We start from the raw sequence: 15,724 nt of genomic DNA on the forward strand, positions 1-15,724 counted from the left end.
AAGAGGAGGAGGCTGCTCTCTAAATCACTGGTTCAGTGTGAAAGTGGGGAGACCTCCAGCACCAGTACCATCATCACTCTCACACCCAATATCAGCTGAGCAGTTGGACACCTGGCAGCTTAACCACCACCCCGAGCAGTGGAAAGGCTTTTGAGGAAGGAGGACTCTCCTAGCTGCAGGCACATTATAAACTGGATTTCTGCATAGCTCTGCAACTCTCAGAACTGCAGTATTGACATGGTATCCAGTAATGCACATCAGTCGCTTCCTCATCTCAACAGCAGCTGTGTTTTCTGCAGGAGGAATGGTAGCTAAAAATAATCTGGCTTTTACTTCCTCTTTCAAACCCTCCAGTCTCTTTAAAAAAGATTTTTTATTCTCCCAGAAACAGCAAGGAGAATATAACAGACAAAACCAGAAAGGTCACCTGCACAAAGAGAACAGCAGCATTATAAAGCTCAGAGAACAGTAGGAAACTACAATAAAGATCGGGGACAGTAAAAAAAATTGTTACAGTTCTGAGCAACATCCTCCAAATTCCTTTCACACTTGCAGTGAGCTTTCTGTTAGGCCTCTACTTGTATGAGCCAGTTAGTGGTGCTGATGAAAAGAGGAATATAAGCTGGATGCTTCTGAATGCAATTCATTTGCTCATTAAAATATATTAAAAGAATCAGAAGTGCTCAGTAATCACCAAACATGCTCTCTTGGCTGCACAGTGGAGGTTTTTACTCCCTCATGGAATAAATACGTTCTACTTTTAATTCTGTGTCATCTGTAGATCTACAAAACATGTCAATCCCACACCAAACATGCAAATGGAGAAGAGAATATTCAATTGATCCTTCAGTAACATAGCATTATGTATTCTTCTCCAACAATAATTCTACAAATATAGGGCTGGCAGGCATCTCCAGACTGCTACGTGCAGCTGCTTTACATAATCCTTTTCATAAAGATACCTAATTCTATATTAGAATTTTTAGGAGTTTCATGTATAACTTTTGAATTGCAGCCTGTAATTAGCCTGATACAGACTGTACCTGAAAACTCCCCAAGGCAGGGACAACGCTCTCTATTTGAACCTAGTCTTCCAGAAGATCCCTACTCCCAGTAGGTATCTCTGGATGCTACCAAACTATAAATAAAATCATAAGTAGAATTCAGACTGTGACTTACAAACCTGTTGCTAACAGACCAATACCTGAAGTGACTACAGTGCAAGGGACAGAAAGAGAAATGTTAAATACATCCCTGTCTCCTATCATGCATCTCAAATTCCAAATAAATATGTTGTACAATGTAAAGGTTAGAAAGTATACAAGAAAGCATGCTGCTGTATCTAGTTTATGTATTATACCATATGCCGTGAGCTTTACCTATGGTACAGCTATTAATGTGGCTTTATCCCTTCTCAAATCTCAACACCAGAAACCATCAACAGCCACCTTGCACTTGGCCAAGTCAGAAGTGAAGGAAGGGCCACCACCTAGGCAGGAGATTACACAGGAGTGTCTCCTTCCTCTCCCTGAATCCTGTCCCTACTTGGCAGAAAGCACCATTCTCTCTTACCTTCTCTCTTCTCAGCTGCACCACCTCACCATTTCCACTTTCACTACACACTCCTGCTTATTTCATATTTCTCCGGTTTCTTTGCTCAGCTTCACTGATGCAACCCCACATCCCAATTTCAGGGGTTATCACAAAGCTCTCTGGTCCAGAGAAGATGCTGAGCCCATACAGTGCTTAGCACCATCTGTGGGCTGTCTCCCAGGCATTCTGGGGTAAATCACCCTGCTGTACCAGGGCCAGCACAGCACCCCTGCACCACCGACAGATCTAGAAAGGGATAAGAGAAGCACAGATGTTACTGGTGAACTGTGACCAGGGCTTCTCCTTCAGCAGTATGTAACACTAGATAAGAAAAAGCAAAAATAACGAAATCTTTAAATATCTTGGTAGGTGGTGTTAGAAGTAAACACAAGAACGTAGAATATTAAGTAGGTTTTGGTACCTTTTTAATGGGAAAATGGAGAAAAATAGGAGCTCCAATATACCACAACAAAGAAACAGAGAAGGTGTAAGATCTGTAAAGTAAACTGAATCCAAACATAAGCAATGCTTTATTGGGATATAGCAAGCAACCTATCAAATAGGGAACTGGTACAAACAGATTGAACAAGACTCTCTTTTAACAGAGATGTATGGTGACGAGACAGCCTCTTTCAGTTTTTAAAACAAGTATTCAAACCGTTAAGTAAAGCATTAAAAAAAAAATAAAATCAACCATTACAACACCAATGACAGACAATATTAAAAATGCGCGGAATTTTACTCTTTTTACAAATTTCTGCATAATGTTAGAAAACAAGTTATAAATTAAAAAGAGAATAAAATGAAGTTTTTTTGTTTTGCAAGGCAACACAAACTTTTAAAAAACAACTATACTTTACACAGAACTACTATTAAAAACAGGTGAAAACAAGCTGAAAATTTAAAGTACAGCAAAAAATACACAACCCAGTTTCACCTGTCAGCAACGCCTTCTGCTATCGAAGGGGTTGTGTTAAGTTGTAGCTTTAAACATTGCAGCATACCACGAGTAAACCTTAATAAGGTCAAAATAGGACCCTCTGCAAAAAAGGGTGAGTTGGCAAGTGTCAGCCCCATTCTAAAATTATAAGTAGTAATAATTTTAGTAGGTCTTTAGTGTAAACCAAACCCTACTTTAATTAGTCTCTCTCTCCCAAAGATGCATGTAAACTTTTGTTTTGTGGGGGTGGTTTTTTTGGTATTTTAATTCATGAAATCAAGAACATGTCTGGCTCAAAAATGAGAATGACATACCTCCCTTTTGTTCTGGATACAGTGACGTAGCTATCTCAACATGCTCATTGACACTTCCTAAAAGAGAAAATCATTATGTACTATGTAAAAAATACACACTACCTCTCTCAGTTCAGACTCAGTATATAGTATATTGCCAACTCTATCCAATAGGATATATATTGTAATTTGGTTTATATTCTTAATAGATATATTCTCTCTTTACAAAGTTCCATCACATGAAACCAAATTGCTTATTTATTGTTTGAGGCACAACATGACCCCAATTAGACAATTCGCTATAAAGAGCTGTTCTTTAGATGTTGTGTCTGTAGAGGTTTTACGTGATATTCATAGATTTTCAGCGCAGGCCCCAGTTTTAATGAAAGTCCAGTCAGTACATCATTTCTTGTCATCAACAGTAATGATTTGCCATCAATTTCCTATAAGAAGAATTAAAGAGTTGATAAAGACAAATGTACAAATCTAACAGATGAGAACAGTCATGCAACAAATGGAAGACTACTACAGAGGATCAATGAGAAAAGAAACAGTGCCGAAACTATGTTCATAGCTGCTAAATTCTGCTGCCTGCTTGTCAAGTGCTCACCTGTGCTAAGGCATAAATACTATTTAGCCAAGCACAAAACCCATATGAGCCTAATTTCAAAATTTCCTCCTTGTAAATCTGTTTCAAATTAATAGGTACATGTGCAGATTTCCTCATTATCAGCCATTAAGGGAAGGATAGTCTTAAGAAGAAGGCTTATGAAGTGCATTTCAGAAGAATTACCATTGACAGCGATATGCAAGTTTGTACTAGTCAGTATCTGCTAATAACTTCAGTTGCCTTCTTTAAAAGGCCAATCTTCCCATGCATCCTGTAGGGAGAAGAAGAAGAAAAAACGAAAACAAAAGCCCCAAAAAAACTCCTGCAATCAGAAATTTTGGAAGGGCCTAACCATGGAGCTCAACACTCTGAGGGAACGTCTCTTCCTCCACTTACAATGGAAGAGGCTAAGAGCAGCAACTTCCCACCATAGGTCTCAAAACCCCCTACTCGTTCCTGTTTAAAATCCCCACTTTTAAATCACAGATACGTTGTTGTTTTTTGTGGGTTTTTTTGGTTTTTTTCTCTCAAACCTTGGCTTTCTGACCTATTTAGATTACAAATCCTGTAGGCTTTGTCATTTTGTCCACCTCAAAACCTTGTTGTATATTTGAAAACTACCTCTGAACGATATTGCAAAGGTTGTAATGAGGAAGAGGAATAATCCACATCTCTCAACTCCGGTCTTTGTTTTAGACATGGGACCATCCTTTTCTTTACACATTCCTACAGTTGGATCACACTGCACTACTCAGCAGACAGGAGCTACAGCTACACAGTAATGCATTGACTGGTGTCTCACAACACAGTCAGACCTCCCAAGGTCATCACAGCTCAAAGAAGTATATACCTTATGGCATTCTCCTTCTCCGAACTTCACTCTGCTGTTGCATTCTTTTTTACTTTTAACAAAAAACTCACTATTAACTGTTGAATTTATTATCAACAGACAGCAAGCAGTTAAAATGCTTGCGTATATTGTTGTTTTCCATGATAACATATTGACAACATTTTATATTTTTATACATATTATAAACATCACACATCAATTTATCCCACTTCCTTAGAAATATTAATTGTTAAATTGGAAATGTCAGAGAACCCATCCTTGATTACAACTCAAGGTGAAAAGATGAAGACTTGTATTAGAGTTCAGCAACAATTTGTCCAGACTGATCTCTCTAATGATTTGATGAAGTTTATAATTACAAAATACACAGACAAACTACAACATAGTCAAAGATCAGCTGAAAGTGTAATGTCTTTAAAATCTCCCTAAGTGATGCGACTGCTAATCCCTAAGAGGTGTGCAATGCAACAGTATTTCTAAAAGAAAAGAAGTTTCCAATAAGTTTTTACCCAATTATAGGAGGTGCCTCTTTCCAATTACTGTTGAGAATGTTAATGGTTAAAACCAGTTTCTATCCTCTCTTTTCCATTTGTCACTATTCTTTCTGTGGAAATTTTGACACCAGTGAGTATTTTGCTCATTGCTATGACCGATCTGAAGTTGCCTTTGCTGCTGCGGTTCAACGATGCTATGGAGGAAGAACAGCCTCCAGTCTGGTATAGTTCAAATGAAGTAAATCCAGTACCTGGAAGAGAGGAAACTCCAAGAACAGGAAAAAAGCATCTATTCCTTTCCCTTCTTCCACAGGGTTCCCTATGGATTCTACAAAAGTTGGTAACAGCTAAGGCTTTTGTTGAATAGAAAACTGATTCTCTAAACATATCTGAGTAGAAACGAGTGATTACATATTTAGAATTCAAGGTTTTTGTATCTTTGTGTGTATTGTAAGCTTTGCTTCAGTCTTCCACTTAAACCTGCTTCTGTATATTTGTCACAGTCATTCCATTACTTGACGCCAGGTAAGCTTTTGTATGCTTTAGTGACTTCTCTGAATTTCTTCTCTGGGTCTCTCTTTTCTGTGTTTTTTTCAGGACACAACTTTAATGCCAGCTTTCACTATGCCTTTTTAATGCCATCTGTAGAGGAACCCCTCTGCACAACTAGAGTTAATAGTAACTCCCCACTGTGCCAGGGTGACCTCAGCAGCAATAGCATATTGTCTTCAGCAAATAACCAGAGGACCAGTTAAGCTTCAAGTCCTCCCAGCACTCTTTCTGCTCTTGCTCCAAGTGACTGAGAACTGTAAGGTTTTACAGTACAGCTAACAGGAAAGCATGGCAGCCAGCATGCTCACATGGCTCTGCTAGAGAGCAGCAGTGGACACAAACTAGCATCAAACTGCAGTTTCCCTTCGGTAAGACGTTGCAGTGAGGCCAGCAAACTACCACTGGGTTACTTGGGCTTATCTGGCTATTGTAATACTAATGGTTAAGAAGCCACATGGGCAATAATGAAGGTCAGGCACAGTGCTAGCAGGTCTCGAGACATGGCAAACAGCATCAGTCTTTGAGTGACCACAGCCCCCTGTGCTCCCAGAGCTCCTAGAGAAAGCTCAGCCACATACTGGCAGGCAGCATTTCTTTGAAGGTGTTCACACGCTCATCCTGCATCCAGTCTGCCTATCTCTTTAATTATCTTGTGTCCCCATCTTCTTGGGTTGTCTGATTTGCTTGCTGATGTTATGTGTTTTTTGTTATTGGCAAACATATTTCAATTGAATCTGTTTTCATCAGTGAGCTCTTTTGACTGGCTGACATCAGTGGAACTCCAAAAAGCAATAATGTATAATCATCATACAATCATCAGTTCTTACCAGCACTTATAATACACTTTTAATAAAACATTCTGCAGTTCTTAAAATGTCTTCTCATTTTCCCTAAAATGTTGTAAGAAAAATTCAGGCCTTAAAAATTCCTTGAGTCGCTTGCTTTGGGTGAGTCCAGATGTATTCAGCTTCATCAAAAGAAAGCGTGGACTCAGTTGCTGTTGTGTAAGAGCTGAATGTAATAATAGATCTCATAGATTACACTCTGGGCTATGGATGTTTTGTAAAACCATTTGCACAAACCATTGTGCTATCCCTACTGAAGCAGTTCAGTGGAAAACAATTTACCAGTGTTGTACGTGAAACAGAATACTTTCCTTTACTATTTACAGCCTCATTCCATTTCCAATATGTATTCAGGGCAGTAGCAGATCAAACGAATTTAGGTTTCTGGGGCCTAGGCAAGCTGCAGTCAAAATGGCAGAGAAAAACAGAGATGGCCAGAGCTTCAGCTGCATGCCTGGTGACTCTGTAGACAGAGAATGGCTAAAGTTTCAACGTGCCCACACTGCCATACCTGGAAGGCCTGGGACATCCTGATAACAAAGACCCTAAGTACATAGAGTTAAAGTTAGTGGCTAGCAAGCAGCATAGAGGAAACAGAACACCACTGCTGGTAAGAGGTTAGGGATGGGGTTGCTCCTGGAGCTGTTCCTGGTGCAAACAGGGAATGGACTGGCAGAGCTGGCATGGAGAACCAGGCACTTGCTGCTCCTCAGGCTGCTAAGGGAATGCAAGGGAAGGAAATGGCAATGACTTCTGCTGTGAGTGTCCGTCCCACATCTCCTGGCCGCATCCTGGTGGCATCTGTCAGCCTCTCTCTCCAAGGCTTTGGCATAAAGTGAAGTTGACAGTAGAATCACAGCCACATTTCTATCCTGGCAGAGCCCTGGCAACACAATACTAAAAAGCAGCTTACTTCAGCTATCCTCCTCTGAAGCCGCTTGCCCTCGCTGCAGAATACTAATAAAACCTTTACACTCTACTTCTATGCTGCTTTCCATCAGGCTGTTGCAAATTGCTTTGCCAAAACTTGTGAGTTAGCCTCACCTTGCTGCTGCAAGATCAGTAGTAATTACTGCAGTATTATTGACAAGCCAGCTGAGGTGCAGAGAGGTTAAGATATTTGATGAAAGTCAGAGGTATCTGTCAGTATAAGGAAAAAACCCAGAGGCCGCAATTACTTTGCCTGTGTGTCTTTTTTAAGCCACGTTTCTAGGGCTGTTAAGGAGACATGGATGCTGGTATTAAGGAATGGATACACTTAAACAATTTCTTTGCCTGTTTACCCATCTTCAAATTCTGAAAACTTAGTAGCAGCTGCAGAAAGAGCCTCTCTCTGTACCCTGCCAGAATATTTCCAACACCAGTCTTTTCATCCCCAAGCAGAAAGAGCTAAATTTAGATACTCTTGTTACACTCATCAGTTACAATCAGCTGGGATTTCACTGCCCAGCTGCTGAAGGTCAGCAAGACTAACTTAACCAAGAGTAACGTTATTTCACATTAGATGTACACTTTCCCTGCAAAGCTGCCAATAACTTGCACTAACTCAGTGCCTTGGAAGGTCGAGCCATCTATTTTGATAACTATATGCAAGTGTTGGTGACTAATTTCCTGGTAGTCATGTGCAAACATATGGACTTCTCAGGGAAGGGGCTGAACTGACAATCTGGAGATCTAAATTCCTTCTCTATGGAACAGGTGGGCTGTAGGCCAAGTAAGCCATATCCTGCCCACTAATACACATTACCAGTGTGCTGACAGCCAAGTTACAAGGGGCCATAGGACTGTTAAGCTCTTTGCTGACCAAATCTACCAAAAGAAGCCATCCATTAGCATCAACAATTACAAGGCCCAGAAATGAAGACTCAACCCCTTTCTCAGACTGAGCCCTACAAGCATGCTGCTCCTCTGCCTAAAAATATTCTTCCCCTTTATCGCCAACTTGTACTTCCCCTGTTCACTTGCACTGCCAAGTTCAATGCAACACGGCAGTCCCTTTTTCACCCGAGGTCTTCAAAAGCAACTTGCTTCTTAGGACCCATGGATTTTATAAATGCTCATTATGGTATTTGCACAATACACTGAGGAAGAAGGGAACTACCACTCACATTTTAAATAACAAGATACTGAAACTGAGTGGGTTGTATAGGGAGACTGAGTCCAAGCCAGAAAATTTGTTTAGACTCCTCACCTTTCAGATGACTGCTTTAAACAAACACGAACCCTTTATCAACACCTTGTAGAACAACATCGTTACTCAAAGATCATAGTCCCATGGATTTTCATCCAATAACAGACTCAAATCCCTCCATTAATGTGGAATTTTCACTCCCATTTAACAGTATATAACCAGATCCATGGCAAAAATGTACAATGTGAGAAACTGGTGGCAGTCAAAAGGTGTGTCCTAACAGGTTTACCTGTTCTTGAAAGGCATTGGCTTGTTCTTCAAATCCAGCTGTTCTGAAATAATTCACAACATCGATAACAGCCCAGTCAGCAGGATCTGGAGGTCTCCCGTTCTCTACTGAACTGCAAAGTGCAAATCCAGACAAGTAATCACTAAATGTGTGCAGAGCATCTGCTGCTTCTTTGTGCACACCCCATGTACATCCCCTCCTTCCTTGCTCCTCCAGGAAAAGTATTCTTTCACACACACACACACACACCCGCCCCAATACAGAACAGTCACGCCTGATCTCTTCCATTTCAAAGACCTGATGCTGGGGACAACTGAGGTACTTCAGAAGAGAGAGAAGAGAAGAAAGTATATGAATCTTCATATCTGTCAGTATCTTTTCCTGCAAGTGTGCTGCAGTTGGAGAATAAAAACCACCATGACTGAGGTTCTAAATCCCTGTCTTTCAAGACTGCAGCTTGTTTTCAGCTACCAAGTACTTATAAAGAATTGCAGTATGTGGATTATTCTTTCCCCAGATGAGACTTGGCTTCCTTGTAACACTGGTAGAAACTACAGGAAAACAAAGGAAAAAAGGAAAAAAGGAAAAAAGGAAAAAAGGAAAAAAGGAAAAAAGGAAAAAAGGAAAAAAGGAAAAAAGGAAAAAAGGAAAAAAGGAAAAAAGGAAAAAAGGAAAAAAGGAAAAAAGGAAAAAAAAAAAGGAAAAAGAAAGAAAAGAGAGGCACCAATGATTGCACTAATTGCTCGATATATAAAATGTCTCAAAATTGGTTTTGGACTCATCTCTTGGACAAGTCTATGGGCTTTTAAAATAGGTGTGAATCTGAGAAAACATCTGTTAAACACAATCAGAATTAATTCCTTCTGTGATTGACCTCAGGCAACTGCTTTTCAGAGTAGCAAAAATAACCAGTCATTCATATGACTATCCTTACCCTTCATTTCTTATCCTCAAGTTGCCATCATCCCATCTCAGATTACCAGAATTTGCAGTTACACAAACGTTAAAAAATATACACAGTGAGTTTGATTGCCTTTCCTATAGCAATTTGGGAGGACAAAGAGCAAGACATCAAAAGAGAGAACTTTAACATGTTTCTCCAACTAGAAGTCCCAAAGTTCATGCCATACATTTTCCACTCCTCTGCACACTTAACCATAATGCTAATGAAAAAATATCAAAAGTGTACAGATCAGGGCAGATGTCAGAATCCTGTCCATTTCAGGTCCTGAAGCTTAGAGGTAGGACTTTGATTTTCAACAGCACCAGCTGGAAAAGAAACACAGATTATACTCTCCTGACAGCATTTTTTTTCTGTCTTCAAGTTTTTCTTTTCCAATTGTCACTGCCTCTGTCTTGCCGAGACTTGCATATCTTTCAGCAAAATAACTGAGTGAATCAAGGGCCAACCATTTTTCCAACCAGCCATGAAGAGAAGCAAAAAGAATCACATATAGTGGCTCCCATTGCTATTTCTACAACATTGCAATTTCTACAACTACCTGAGCCCTGGGAAGGAGGACTCGTGAACACAATGATTTTTGCTTCTCCCCTAACTCTTGCAATGTACCTGTCAATATGACAACAAAATTCTGGCCCTAGAGACTCACACTGCAGCCTCAATATCACACTGTATGCTGCATCTGGTCTTCTAAAAGCAGTTTCTTTCACTTATCACACTGAATATATACATATCTCAGAGCAATGAGCAAAGGGCCAGAGTTTCTTACTTTTGCTCATCAAGTAATGACTTACTTCATGAATCGCTTCACTGATTGTGATTACATAGAAAGGCAACACTCAGCAAATTGAAAATTAGACTATCTGGCCTTATCAAAGCTGCCTTTTTTTTTTTTTGTAAATCAAAGAATGCCTTTCAATTAAGATTTTTGGTGTTGTGCACATTCTGATGCTTAAGAAGTAAAATGTGAAAAGCACCACACAAAACCTACACATATTTGTAAAAGCAGCATTTGAAGAATTATATTTATATCTTTGCATTTTCCTCAAGACATAGACTACCACTTTCAATGACTCCTCTTCTAATTAAAATTAAAAATAAACAAACCCCCAACAACTCAGTATTTAAAAAAACCCCACATAATAAATCCTAAAAGATATTGAATTTAATTCTTCCTAAATAGCAAATAAAAGATTAAATCCCAGACTCTTTTCATTGGTTCCCAGTGACAGGACGAGGGGCAATGGGCACAAGTTGGAACATAGGAAGTTCCGTTCAAATACACGGAAAAACTTCTTTATGGTGAGGGTGACAGAGCACTGGAACAGGCTGCCCAGGGAGGCTGTGGAGTCCCCTTCTCTGGAGATTTTCAAGACTCGCCTGGATGCAGTCCTGGGTAATGTGCTCTAGGCAACCCTGCTCTAGCAGGGGAGTTGGACTAGATGATCTCTAGAGGTCCCTTCCAACTCTGAAGTTTCTGTGATTCTGAAATCTGTAAAAATACCTCTTAGCGGTATTTTGCTTACTTCCCAAAACACTTTAATTTCAAGCTAAATATGGTCCCAAACCCTCTTTCCTACAATTTTGTATTTCAGCCCAGGTGCATTAGCTTTTCGTGTAGCTCTTCTTTTACTCCTAGGGAACTACAGTTTGGTCCAGCCCCATCCCAGGCTCGACTGCAATGACTTCAGGGACTCTACCTGAGTCACTAACTAATCACAGGAAATAATTGCAAATTCCTGCCTCAAGGAATAACATCATGCTGGACCTCAAGTGGAGCCAATTTCCACAGCTACAGCTGCAGAAGACTCAAAGGCATGTGGCAGACTGTTGGAGGCTGGATGGATTTTAACCCATCTATCCACACAGATGCTCATTTGGCTTCTAGACTTTAACAGTCTTGCCCTGCTGCTGCTGCACATGGCTCTATTCTTTAGACAAGAAAAGGGAATATATAACAGCCATGGCTTAGCCATACACTGGTTTATGCCAGACACCCTGGATGCTGTAAAATCTTAAGAGGACTGGCATTTTAGGCTTTGTAACGAGATACTAGTTGCACTGACAACAAACAAAGATTAGGCTTGTCTGCTTTTCACCACTGTCCCTGTGCCTTTATTGCCATCATGTGGCAGAAGCAGCAAGGCCTGAAAGGATGTGAACAAACAGATTTTATCCAAGCTATTTATATCCACTTCAAGAAAGCGCCAAATACTTCCTTTGTAGATATGCAAACATACATACTGCATATATTCTTTGAGAAACCACAGCTCCTGATCAGTTTAATTACAATCCCCATCAGTTTTAAAAAGCCACCTTTGCCGTTAGTAGTTGAGCGTTTATCACCTAAGCCTCAGAGGAAAATGGCTAAATGTAAACTGCCCTTGCTTTGACTGCCTCCCTTCTCCTCCCACCACCGAGTCCTCATCGTAGAAGCAAGACTGCCAACTGAAGGTGGCTTCTGGGGGACATATACGATATAATCTACTCATAGTCACGGAAAGGTTGGACTTGGTGATCTTAAAGGTCCCTTCCAACCTCAGCAATTCTATGATTCTAACAGAAAAATGCATTTAATGTTGGTGTGGTGTAACCAACGTCTCAAGTGAAGGGGGAGCATGCTGATATTAATGGCTGCCATCAGATCTTTTGATGCTGTGTCATAATCAGGTGTTTTATCAGCATCCTGAAGTGACCATTATTATTATTTATATTACTCTAGTGCCTGGGAGCCTAACAATTGTCAAGTTTTCTTGGAAGGCTTACAGAAAAGAGATCTGAAGGAGAAAAATAAGGTGTAGCTTTGCAGAAGTATTGCAGTTTGAGAGGACAAACTACAAACTCTCTCTAGTACATTTCTTTGTGTTTGGGTTGTTGATGTTTTAAAAATGTGTCTATATATGTATGTATCTCAGCACAGCTTCTATAACCCTAAAGCAACAAGGCCAAATTTTTCCATGCAGAACTCCACTTCTCAGATCATAACTTCATTTAGAATTGCTAGTCCTAATCTAAGAATTGCTGACCTTTGAGAATACGGAAATGACTCCAAAACAGTTCCTTTGTTTTAGCCTGCAGTCTACCACACGAAAGAAAATTGTAAAGCAGTGCACACCATGTCTCTGTCTTATTCCCACCCTAGGTCTGAAATAAAAAAACAGCAGTTTAGGGCTTTTCCAGCAAACAGATTAAAATATCTGTTCCAGAATAGAACTGACAGGAACCAAAGACATGCTGCTGCTACTTTTCAGATCTAGATGGCTGGGCAGTCAGCAGAGAGGGGTGTGTGTCTCTGAATGAGACAGAGAGGAGACTTCCACACAAGACACTTCATCAGGCACCAGTTCTGCAAAAGCCACTAGCAGACAGGTGAGCGGAGGTAGAGTGCTGGTTACTTGCTTTAGTCTCTGGTTGAGAGGAGAGGTCAGTGGAGAAAGGTATACCCCTAACTTAAGTTACTAGCTTTTACACCTCTCCGTTGCAATACAGTCCTCCCACATATCACTTTTAATCAATTCAGTGCCTGAGACTCCTCTATTTCAAAGTTGAAATACAATAAAAGTAATTGAGAATGGGGAGATTTGAAATGAGCAGAGATGTAAGTGCCCACCATTGCCAACCACATTAAGTCAAAGGAAAACTACAATACACGTGCTGTTTACATAAACTGAACACTATGGATTCACTTACTTTTTGACATCCAGGGAGCCATTTTCCTTGTTTTCCATGTCAACAGTTAGCATGGGGAGGATAGAGGTTTCTTTTACTTCAGCAACTGATCAATAGGGGGGAAAAAAGCTGTGTTTAATTATTGATAGCATGAAAAGAACAACATAACATAAATGAAACAAGCATTCTACAGAGACACAACCATGTTTCCGCCTGAGAGCAAATGCGCTGTCAAAGACTGCTTTCCTCAGAAGCCTGGCAAAGCTGATAATGGCTAAGGAACTAGAAAAAGTTGACCTGTGCTTGAAACGCAAGAGATATTTCATGCCTGAAAATCAAGGAAGGTAATGTTACATTTGATCTTTTTTGAAACTAATTAAATTTTGGTCAAACTATATATTCATACAGATAGACACTGACCTGCAATATATTGCTAGATATCAAGAGAGCTTATTATGCCTTCAGTCGTCCTGCTATATAGAGGATCCAAACAGACATATGATCTTAACCCTAGTGAGGTTTTGAAATCTGTAGCCTTGTTTTACGAATGGGGAATCTGGGATCCAGATGAGCAGAAAGTGACTTATACCCATCTCATACACAGAACTGGTAAGCAGAGTTACTAATTGAGTGCCAAACTCCTGAGGCCTAAATCCATATCTTATCCATAAGACCATCCTTCCCACACCTGCACAGCTTCTTCTATAGGCATGGTATATACTGAACTCTGAAAAGGAAAGGAAAACACGAAGGACACAGGAGAAAATCCAGTTTGTTTCCCTCCCCGCAGCATGCTGGAGTACTTCCACCACACAGCTTTTTCCACCACTCCATGGAACATGCAGAAATGACCCAAGACCCTTCTTTCTGTTCTCAAGTAAGCCATTTCTATTTCAGAGAGCACCAATGAACTGACCAAGGACTCAGGATGTTCTTGCTGTAGCATTAATGGATGCCAGTGAAATGTCACAGAGCTCGGGGAAGTACAAAAGAGGGAAAACACACTCTTCCGCTAAAACTTTGCAAAAATAGAGGATAGCAAATAATAACACTGTTAAGGAAAGAAAAAAGACCCTTTATCATACAGCTAGCAGCACGTAAAGCACCAAGAAAACAGTAACAAACTAATCGAAAAGATGCTTCTCCCTGCACCGCTGACCAAATAACTCAAAGCATTCCCTCAGATCACTTCTTGGTTCACCTGAGGTGACAGCAAAACGACAACCGCACCAGCACTATCCGCGGAAGGTCCCCTCGCCCCCGGCCGCACAGGACCCGGCAGCCGCCTCGGGCTCGGGGCAGGGCACCCCCCGCCGAGCCCACGGCCCCGGGAAGCCACACGGGGGTCGGGGGGCCGGCGGGGGGAGGACGACCCTTCCCCCGCGGCGGGCGAGGAGACGGCTCCGCCGGGACTGTGTGACACGCGTTCACCATTTTACAAGCATCTCCGAAACCGTTCGCCAGGCAGCACTGCACCACATTGTCATTTTTTTTTTTGGCTGGGGGAGGAAGGGCGGGGGGGGTGGAAGTAAGACATAAAAACCTACCTACGAGCAACTAAACCAAAGCATTGCTACAGGCTGCTCCGGAGCGGCGGAGCCCCCAGCTCCCGCCCCCCCCCCCGCCGGTAGCGGGGCGCTCGGAGGCGGCTCAGTTTGACACCGGGCACCAGCCCCGCCTGGCTCCCGGCCCGCCTGACGCCGCCGCCACACACCAACCGCCGCCCGCGTCATGGCGGACGTTTTAAAGGCGCAGCGCTGAGCCCGTCGCCCGGTCAGGGGAGCCGGCGGGGTCCCCCCCCCGCTTGCTGCCCCGCGGCAGCCCCCTTCCCTGCAAGCGCCCGCAGCGCGGAGGCTCGGGAGGGCACCCCGGGACGTCTGTGGGGCCGGGGGTGGGAGAGCGGGAGCGACTGCCCTCCGGCAGCGCCGGGTCCGGGGGGGGCACGGGCAATTGCAAACCGAGGGGAGCACTCCGAGCCGGAGTCATGACTTGAGTTTCTTGTGATCTCCTTGTAAACATTCGCACTCCTCCTACCGAATGGGGTGTATGTAGTACCGTAGGAGTGGGGAGGGGGGGAAGAGAGAAAATCCCACTGGGGGGGAAATAGGAACAGCCAGAAAATTGATAAAGTTACATAAAAATTCACTCCTAGAATGAGTTCAACTGGCAGGTGAATAGCTGGCACCTGGGTTTCTCTGGAACTGGAGCACGGCAGGCTCAGGGTGGTGGGAAGGAGGAAGCGACTACGGACAGCACCACTGGGCCAGCGTCACCGGGACCCACGGAAGAGCAGCGATGGAGATGGCGATTCCTGGGGACAGCTACAGCCATGCCTTAGTTCACAAGGAGACCTACAGGTGTCCACGGGACTCGCTGCAGAGTAAGGTACAACTCAGAGTGCCTACAAGTGACTAAGTCTGGCCCACTGGCAACAAAATCTTGCCTGCAGATATTAATACAAATGTTGGCGAGTTTCTCCAGCAATTGCACTTTTTTT

At 42.1% G+C, this 15,724-nt stretch overlaps 1 protein-coding gene across 2 annotated transcripts in view; it reads right to left on the reverse strand.

Annotated features, from left to right (window-relative positions):
• Nucleotides 1-14,894, reverse strand: part of SAMD13 (sterile alpha motif domain containing 13) — a 22,951-nt gene extending 8,057 nt beyond the window's left edge. The window contains exons 1-5 of one of the 2 annotated variants that reach the window (XR_008467996.1): nt 14,775-14,894; nt 13,249-13,333; nt 8,598-8,709; nt 2,848-3,269; nt 1,573-1,839 (exon numbers count right to left, since the gene is read on the reverse strand). Coding sequence is in view for 1 of the 2 variants with exons in the window: in XM_054211232.1 (XP_054067207.1) it covers nt 3,126-3,269; nt 8,598-8,709; nt 13,249-13,301 (309 nt within the window). In the remaining variant the exon portion in view is untranslated. Of the gene's footprint in view, nt 1-1,572; nt 1,840-1,960; nt 3,270-8,597; nt 8,710-13,248; nt 13,334-14,774 lie in introns of those variants that run through there. The other variant, XM_054211232.1, reaches the window with a different exon arrangement.
• Between the last annotated feature and the right edge of the window lie 830 nt (nt 14,895-15,724).

The sequence above is a fragment of the Rissa tridactyla genome, chromosome 8 (assembly GCF_028500815.1).
Source record: "Rissa tridactyla isolate bRisTri1 chromosome 8, bRisTri1.patW.cur.20221130, whole genome shotgun sequence".
In the NCBI taxonomy this organism is placed as follows: Eukaryota; Metazoa; Chordata; class Aves; order Charadriiformes; family Laridae; genus Rissa; species Rissa tridactyla.